This window comes from Pezoporus flaviventris, unplaced genomic scaffold, assembly GCF_033815535.1.
Source record: "Pezoporus flaviventris isolate CSIRO_AGI_PZ_B2104156 unplaced genomic scaffold, CSIRO_AGI_Pfla_v1 ptg000002l, whole genome shotgun sequence".
In the NCBI taxonomy this organism is placed as follows: Eukaryota; Metazoa; Chordata; class Aves; order Psittaciformes; family Psittacidae; genus Pezoporus; species Pezoporus flaviventris.
The window spans coordinates 53863105-53872349 of record NW_026892550.1 but is presented as its reverse complement, the minus strand read 5'-3'; the positions used below and the strand labels follow the sequence as shown (position 1 = coordinate 53872349).

At 40.5% G+C, this 9245-nt stretch overlaps 1 protein-coding gene and 1 long non-coding RNA gene across 2 annotated transcripts in view; one reads left to right on the top strand and one right to left on the bottom strand.

Moving 5' to 3' along the window:
- The first annotated feature begins 1602 nt into the window (after nucleotides 1–1602).
- Nucleotides 1603–9211, top strand: LOC133282791 (uncharacterized). The gene is made up of 3 exons (XR_009747707.1): nucleotides 1603–1660; nucleotides 4303–4508; nucleotides 8368–9211. It is a non-coding gene; the product is annotated as an uncharacterized LOC133282791 (long non-coding RNA).
- LOC133282784 (transmembrane protease serine 11E-like) overlaps nucleotides 5256–9245 on the bottom strand; it is a 43280-nt gene continuing 39290 nt past the window's right edge. The window contains exons 9-10 of the mRNA XM_061479051.1: nucleotides 8378–8520; nucleotides 5256–6881 (exon numbers count right to left, since the gene is read on the bottom strand). Coding sequence (XP_061335035.1) covers nucleotides 6720–6881; nucleotides 8378–8520 — 305 coding nt within the window. The 3' untranslated portion in view covers nucleotides 5256–6719. The remainder of the gene's footprint in view (nucleotides 6882–8377; nucleotides 8521–9245) is intronic.

Here is a 9245-nt window from a genome sequence, read left to right as displayed (position 1 = left end):
GCTAATGGGCGAAAAGCACCTCGGATCTACAGCGGAAACCGAGACGGAGCCGCCCGGCCCCCAAACAAACCCGACCCGGGTGCCAGCATTGCCCGACCGGCAGCAGCCCCCAACCCCGGCGCCCTCGGGGCGTCCCCGAGGCGCTGCGCACCGACACCCGGCAGGCTGCAGCCCCCCCTGCTCCGGCTCCGCCGCCGCCCGCCCTCACCACCCTGGCGTTGCGATCGAGGCCTGAGCGCTGCCAGCACCACGGGGGAAGAAGCAGGAAGGGGGTAGGAAGCGGCAGCGCCGGTGCCGCGGCGCTTCCCCGCCTGCGCCGACATGAGGGGCCGGGCTAGGGCCGGCCGGCGCGGCCCGCCTCCTCCTGCTTGACGGCGGCGGCCCGAGCTTGGCTTGAGATGGCGGCGGGTAGCGTGTGTTGCTGTGGTACCCCGGGGGAGGCGCGTAAGTCATTAGACTAAAAATATTTTCTGCCCAAGAAGTAACACAGCTCGTTGTTTAAAGCAAACAAGCCCCCGTTAGGTTGAAGCGTTACCATTTCAGACGATCGGGAGCACTGCTGAGCCCTGCTCCTTAGGTCTCTGCATCTTGCAGGCCAGTGCCAGCAACATCGTGCCTACCTCAAAAACAGGCAAAATGTTATTAAAAAGGTCTAGGGAGCGAAGTTATGAAATGCTGCAGAGTATCCAAGGCTGTAGAGGAGCAGAGATCTGGGGAATAGGTGTCAAAACCAATGTGTGGCCCTTGCCGGCATGGTATATGTTGTGGAAGCGTTTTCCCTTTATTCATGGTGTCCTTTAACCAGGAGGAAGCAAGCTGCAGCAACCACCACTCTGCCTCACCACCAGCTCAACATCACCTCCTATAAATACTGTTTCCCGTTCCCCAGGCGCTCATCAAGATCCCAGCACTGCCCACCTTACCCCATCAAGCAGTTCAGTCTCCCTTTCCTCAACTTTAACCCTGCTTTCCCTTTCACCATTCCTAGTCGTTAGGGTAGGTGAGAACCTGTCTTGATACCCTTAGCCCCTCTTATAGCTAGAATGGGAAGGATTCATACTGCTGCACAAGCAACGACTGAAAAATGTCAGTGCACGCAGTTGTATACGTAACAGTCACATTATATTTGAAAACATTTGTAACTTAAACAACTACCTGCATCCTACAGTACATGGGAGAGGGGGAAAAAAAAAGGAAAGCCTTTTCTGTCTTGCTTGGGGTTTGGGAAACTTGTAGAGGCAAGAGAGCACATGTTTTATGCTCTTTCTGAGAATGCAATGCATTATTTTAGCACTCATTTCTAACAAACCAGTCTTAGCAACCCTCCACGTCTTCCTCAAGGCTTACACCTCGGTCCAAGAACACACGAAACTCTTGTGCTGAATTAGTAAAAAACTACTTAAGAGCAGACGGACAACACTGTGCTCTTTCAAACGTGGGCTTTGCTTTGGCAGGATTAGGGTGAAAGAGCTTGACTTTTACCCGTTTTTTTTTGTGTCACACAGGAGTAACAAGAGAAGATGTGGGCAAATTTCAAAGAACCACTAGAGGCCAGTAAAGTCTGAAATACTGGATTGAAAGAGAGGATAAACGGAGAAAGCGGTTCGGCTCTTCAGGATGGCAAACGCAGCCCTAACCAGTAAAGGAATATTTAAGGCTGGTATTTGCTCTGTAACTTTCTCACATAATCAATAAAATTACTTCCATTATTTCAACAAAGTAATTTCAAAAAGCAATGCGTGTACCCAAGGAACAAAATTAACAAGAGTCTCAGCTGTAAAGGATGGGGGGAAGTGAAATAGTTTGTCAGCTTCATTTTGCTACTTTGCTAATTAAGTTCTATCAGCTATTTTTACATTTAATTTTGTGGTATCTTGCCTTAAAAATGAACCTCTTTTTATTATTTTTCAGGTTAAACTAACAGTTCTTAAGAGCTTCTCAATCAAATATGTTGTGAAAATTAAAAAAAAAAAAGTCTGCTACCTACCATCTCTCTGTCCTGATCATTGCATTTTTTAAGATACCATTCACTTTGATATGCAGTCATCTCGCATGAAGCAGGTTTTGCATAGTAACAATGAATGCTGACAAGCCTTCTGCCTACATGGAGAAACAACAACATCTAGTTAATTCTCACCTAACAGTTCAGTGGTAATTAAGCAAAGACCATCAATGAAACTGTGAACATGGGCATTTTAAGATAAATTGCCAAATAAAAATGAACAGATTCTCTTTACCCCAGAAGCCAAAGCAAGTGGTTCCCAAATACACCAATTAGCAGGTGTACTCAGGAGCCCTCTAGATCGATGGCACCAAACCAAAAATATACAGGTTTTTCTCTTATTTTGCAAGACTGCAAAATCTGAAATAGTAAAGCCATTTAACTTTTCCCCTTAGCCTTCTCTTTGAAAAATACATATAACTGTAAAATCTTAGCAAATTTGGTTAAATAAATAAATTTTAAGGGAAATCTCAAATCCATATTTGTACCTCATTAGATTGGCAAAACGTATGGAGCAGTGCTTCAAAGTCAGTTTATTGGCTTCCTGAAGCAATGAGCGGTACCTGGCTATGGTCAGAACACCACTACCTCTGGACTCAAGACTATTTGTGCCCAAAATCTCAGTATCTTCAGTTTATGTGCACTGCTGTAGATTTCTTCTGCGTACAGGTATTACAGACACTTTAGGTCCAGTATTTCCAATGTATATTTTGGTATATATGATATATATACCAAAATAAATATATATGTATATACATACATATATATATGATATATATATGATGCTGATATAGCGGTAAATCTCATTTCCATCTGAAGGGGAAAATCCCAGCCACTTGCAATTAGTTTGTTTGGTTGTTGGTTTTTGTTAAAGTAAGTCTTTTAATTTCCTGATTTCCAGACATAATTTCACATTCTTAATGGGGACGTCAATGGAGATCTGGGGGGCGTCTGCGTCCATGATCCATTTGGTTAATAAGTAAATTAGCAGACAAAAATGTCTGTCGTTTTCTCCCTAAAAATGTGTTATTTGGAAGTACTAAGGCAAACACAATTCTGTTTAGCACACAGGCCAGTGCAGAGTTGACCATAAATCCACATCAGTATCATTCAGTGGGTTTCCCAACATCTTGCCATAGGCTGTGGTTTGCCATCAGCTCTCAGAGGATTGAAGGTCTGACTTTGTTACCTTCTTTTTTAACTCTTTTTGGCACAACATTGTGTAGGAGTGCTTTGCTGTCATGTCTAAAAGGACTCCAGCTTCCCAATGGGGTGGGCCAAAGGATCTTGTCACTTAAGGCTGCTCTAGCAAGTGACACCTTCCTAGAAACCATGTTAACAATGTTGCTAAAATCCTGATCCAGATGAACAAGGGCACCAATTACCTAAGCTGATTCTGTGCTGACATGTGCGTGAATGAATTTCCAAAAGCAAGAGCGAGCTTTTCCATGTGTGTGCACCTGTAATGCAGGCTGCTACGTGCTAGATAAATATTCATTGCTTTTGGCAATTGGTTGTAAGAGCTTGTGGCTCTTAGCACTTCTAATTTGTTAACAGGAACAGCAGATATGGGATTGGAGTTTCCACAAGCTTTACTTACATAAGGAATCCTGGTGACGGATTGATGCCACTCAACCAGACCTCTTCACAATTAGTCTCTTATTTCTTTCCTACTTGTGCTCCAGGCTGAAAATTACCATGGGTAGTCTTCAAACAACCAATTTGAATAACCAGAAATTTGGAATACATTTCTTGATGCTTTAAATCTGCTTGGGAAATCTCAGGAGAATTGGTATATCGGCTGCATAGACCTCCCTACAGCCAATTTCCAGGAATGCCTCATTACAAGGATAAATTTTTCAAGGCTAGAAGTAAGGTGGTGGGTTCTTGAATGAAGCTTCAGATCCATTCTCAAATTTGGATAGCACTAGCTTAACTGAAGTTAAATTTTACAAGAGCACAAGTACCACCTTTTCTTTGCTGAAACATCTGTAAAGCTCCAACCACTGTTAAACAGTTCCTAGGATGGGGAATGAACAGAGAGAGCTGCAGATTTAGAATAGTCTTATATCAAAATAAGGAAGATTAGTCCATTTTGCATCATATACAATTTTTAGCTCCATTATTATTAAGCAAAAAAAGGACAAAAAAGGAGGAATTGTTTTTAAATACATTTAATGCTATGAAACATAATAACCTTTAATCATTTAAATCCTTGCTAAATCTTAACATCAATGATAATAAAATGTTTTTATAAATTTTTTCTTTAACCACACAATATTCTGTTTGTTTTATTCTAGGGCAGAAAACAGAGTCTTCATAAATAAAACACTGACATGGAGTGTAAGACAAACCCAGGCCAGACAGTGTGCTAAAAAATCTGTGAAAAGTGCATCTGGCTGGCTCAGGACTCCCTGAGTAAGGTAGACATTCTCCTAAGCACCTCTCGGCTGTTTGGCCTCTCATGAAAAAACATGAAATAAAGGCTGCCTTTCTCATTTTAAAGGTATTCTATATACACATTTCACTTGCAGTGTGAGGTAGGAACCAGTTTATAGGGGTTGTATCTAATCTGGGCTTCACATCCTTGCTGTTGCCCCTCCATTCGCTAGGCAAAAAGATAGATTTAAGTGCAAAACAAAGCCTTAGCTGTCTATGAAAGTGAAACTTTAGATTGCAATTCATCAGCTGATTGTAAGGAAGGACACTTGTCATGATTTTCACCTTCAAAGCAATAAGAGGCACAAAAAAACTAGACGTACTTTTTTTCTCCAAAGGATGCTTTCGTAAAAAAGAGGACCTAGGCACTAGAAGAAAAGTGTTTCCAAGTGACCTAATCCAAAACCCTGTGAGGTTTCTATTTTTAACTGAACCTGGCCCAGAGTAAATTCTTAACTGAAAAATAGCAGCAACTCAAAAGTGCATAAATTACAAACTTCATTAATAAATTAAGGAAACAGATTTGCTGCATGTAACTATCCTCCTGACTGTCCCAAGATCCTTTTAATTTTGCAATGGACACTGAAAATGAGAATAAAGATACTACTATTTCAAAATCAAAACCTTCAATTTTTTTTTTTTCTGAGATAAGGCATCTTGTCTTTTACAGAAATTCAAAAGGTATGTAGACAGGAAGGAGCCTAATAACAAGACAGCCCCCTCCTCCACCACCAAGGTTTAATCAATGTCTTTTCCATCCATACATAGACTTGTAATTCAGAAGAAATGCTGAGCATCTCATTCCCAGGGGTGCTGATTGTTGGAGAACTTGCACAGTCGGAAGGCTGAGGACAGACCCTGTCCTGAGTAGAAGGGGAGGCAGGATGCTTCAGAGCAATTTTCAACTGTAGCAGGTTCAGCTGTGGGGCTTGCAGCTTTTTTCATGTCTACTACAGACTCTTGTGAGTCCTGCGTTCACAGCCTAAACATTCTAATTGGCATTCAAAGACTGCAGGAGATAGTACTGGAGTGACATTTTGGATCCTCATATTGAAAGCCTGGGCTTTAGGGGACAGTAATAGTCATGCCACTGGAACCCCCTCCACCAGCAATCCATGTCATGAACAGAGGTAGGAAAAGTGCTTAATTGGTATATAAGGATCACGTTTACTCTGAAGTTCTTATTGGGACTGTTATTTAATATAAAATTACTCTTCAGCCTCATAAGACACGATCATATTAATTCATGAAGAAATGAATCCATCAGTGAAGCACGACAGTGTCACTAACTGCTTTCATTGCAGTGAGATGGTTTCCGCTGGCTGGCATGCCGTGAAAAAGCACGCTATCTCTTGAATGAAAAAAGTTGTTTCCACTTCACTGGTGGTAAATACTTATTTTTCCTTTAGCACAAATTTAAATGCTGGGTTTTCTTCCAGGGAGGTTGTTCATGAGGACACACTTGTTACAAAGAAATCTGGGTGGAGCTTGTCTTTCTGTATCTTAAGCGTACTGTGAGTTGAACAGACTAGATCTATAAGCCATCTGGTATAGAGGTAGCAGTACAGTATTGTGATAAAGCACTTCCACAACAGCACTTTCAAGTACTTTGAACCTCACAGAATCCAGAAAAAAATTCCCATTAAAAGTGTGCTTCAAAAGAAGAACACCAAGCTTTACTCTTATCACTTCCAACTTACTGCAGGCACAGAAATCCTCCTTTTCCTTAGCTAGGACCTACCCTCGATCCTGACTGATCCACCATTAGTGATCAAGAACATCGAGCAGAGTGAACATGCAGGGTCTTGGCTGCAGTCTGTGCAGATGATAATCTCTAACAATATTAATAATCAGGGATTCACTTTTTCTAGAAACACAGCTGTGCCAGAATCTGCTTCACTGGAGGAAGAAGGTTGAGCTTCAGACCTTGGCCATGGCTGAATTAAAAATTCTCTTTTTTTTTCCTGGAAAATGCTTGTATTTATAACACAGGTAAAACTAGTAGCTTTTAAATGTTATTTTAATGACATCAGGTTGTAATTTCTGATAAGTGAGAATATTTCAAGGCTCAAAGATGAGGCATGCTATCTGATATGTTCAGTATAAATTCACAAGGGGTTAGGATCTCTGACAGCAAAGATAGTGCTTGCTGTGAGTGAAGTTTGCTTTAACCAAAACTACATAGGAATATATATACCGAAAAAATAACCTTTTAGAATTACAGACAAATATGAGTTACATGTAGTCCATGTAGTTAAATCCATTTTTGATTTTGGAATTAGATGCCAGTTTTCAAGGTAATCCACTCACGGAAATAAGTCACTCGTGTGTAAACTCCAGGTTTATTTGGTTTGGCACATTCGTCTCCCCAGCTCACTATTCCCACGAGGTACCACATCAGCCTAGAGTCTGGAGTAACTAGTGGTCCCCCAGAGTCACCCTAAAGAAAGAGGAGGGGAGAAAAGATATATAATTGATCAGAAGGAAAAATACAATTCCCTCCATGCATGGAAGGGTGTGCCCAAGAAGAGAAGAAAGCAAGAAAACAAGCAGTATTTCAAGAGCTGCCATTCCTGCAGAATGCAGGTTGTTCTTGAAACTTGAGTCAGAAGTCAGTGGCTTTTTCCTGTTTGCCATGGAACCTCCTGACTTGCCTCCATAGTTTTACAGTAAAAAGGAAAAAAGCTTCTCTTCTGTTTTGTGAAACACCGCTTCCCACCTGCCTTGACTTCCTCCTCAGACAAAGGAGGGAAGCACAAATATGCACAACAATCTAAGTAAAGAGAAACTTCCCCCCCCCCCCCAATAACCACTATTCTTACAACAAATAGTCACTTGCAATAATAACATTTCAAAACAGATTTCATCAAGAACTTGGTCTTCTAATTAGACAATATCTCCTGAAGATAATAGCTACTTTCAAAGGGTCAATTCAGATACTGTTAATAGCATGACATAGTAATAATATTTAAACTGGAAACCTTACAAGCTGAAAGGCAATCCTCACCCAACAGACCAAATTCCCCATCTTCCAGCAAAATGCACCCTTCTGTGCAGGTCTCCTAAATGCTGCGCCAGCCAGGAGCAGGGGAACTGAGCCTCCTGGACTTATTCTTCAAGGGGTTTTACTTTGGGCACAAATCTGTAGGACTGTGATTCTGGAAAGAGTCTGTTTTGAACCAGCACTTGGCAGTACATTCTTTGTAAATAACATAAATAGAAATCATGGTTTTTAAAAGTTTCCATTATGAAAATACTTTTGTTCAAACAAACATTTACTTGCAGCATTTGTAGACCTGCACCACACATGTATCTCTACCATTCTATTTACACACAGCTTCCTTACAGTTATCTTTGTTTCAGACAGTTTTCCTTCCTCTGATCCAAGTCTGTTACCAAAGACCATATAACACATCTGCATCGGGATGATCCAGTCCAGAATTTAATTTCAACGAGCGATAGTGCATTTTTGCTGGCTACTTAACTGCTACATTCTTAAGCTTCTTCCTTCCTAACTGCATAGGTGTTTGTCTTAATTACTTGAGACATTTAATTTTTAGCTTATATTTACTATTTCAGCATTTAGCATCTCTGTCAATTTCTTGCCATATCCCTTTGCAACCGTATTGTTTGTTTTCACACACAAGAAATCAGGAGAAGCAAATGGGCTGGTAGCAGCTTTTTTGAGTTACAGAATAAGATTTAATTTCATGCTATGAAAGGTTTAAATGGTGAATATTATCATAATTTAGCTCTCTTTGTATAGGTTTTATGTGCTAAATCATGTGCAATAAATGCGATTTCATTTTACAACTTAATTCCTGTTTGAATGGAGCTTACATAAAGGACTAATACATTGTCAGTTAAGATTTGGTCAACCAGATACCAAAATTAGTATTAAAATAGTTTTCCTTTCTAATTTTCAGCTACAGTTACCTGACAAGCATCTACCCCTCCTTCCAAGTATCCAGCACACAGCATCCTAGGTGTTATGTCCCCATCGTACACTTCTTTTCTGTTGCAAGTCTTTGAGTCAATAAGTTTCACTGTTGCTTCCTGAAGAGCATTTGGAGCTGGACCTAAGGAATAATACAGTTTGGATATTTGTTAACAGAATTATCTTGCAGTAGTTGAGATAGATAGATACAGGAAGAGCATTTAATGTTCTCTTATGGATGATCAGCTTGACTTGGTATGATGTAGAGGTTTTGCTTGTTGATCTGTCTAGGTTAGGCCCTTAAGGAAAATGTACATACTCATAGTCTTAAAAACTGTACCATTAAGACAGAAGTAACAATTGCATGGCACATAGTGCCTTATACATATTCCATATAATACTATGGAACACAAATTACCTAGCAATTTGAGCAGATGATACAAAATGAAGATATCTTTGGTTCCATTGCTAAATCTTAGCATGGCCTGGTAAGTGTCTGAGCTTGCGTCAGTCACTGCAGCTCCCTCTGCTGATTTACCTGAAAGCTCAGAGTTATCTGTAGCTTCTGTCTAGGGCTGGGAGAATATTTTTTTTTAGGTGCTATATAAACACATGCATTGATAGATTACATGTCTTAAGAATTTACAATGTGAAATGGAAAGGCTGGAAAAAGAGAGTTTTCTGCTTGAGTGGACAGTAGCTCTTTGTCCAGTGTAATTTTATAACAAGAATCTGCTGCTTACAACTAAACAAGCCTATTGCTTAAAGCATTAGGCTTATTGCCATACAACATATATCTGCAAAAGAGGTATCAATTCAGTAGCACAACAGAGCTACTGTTTATGCAACATACAGGTTGCCTGGCAG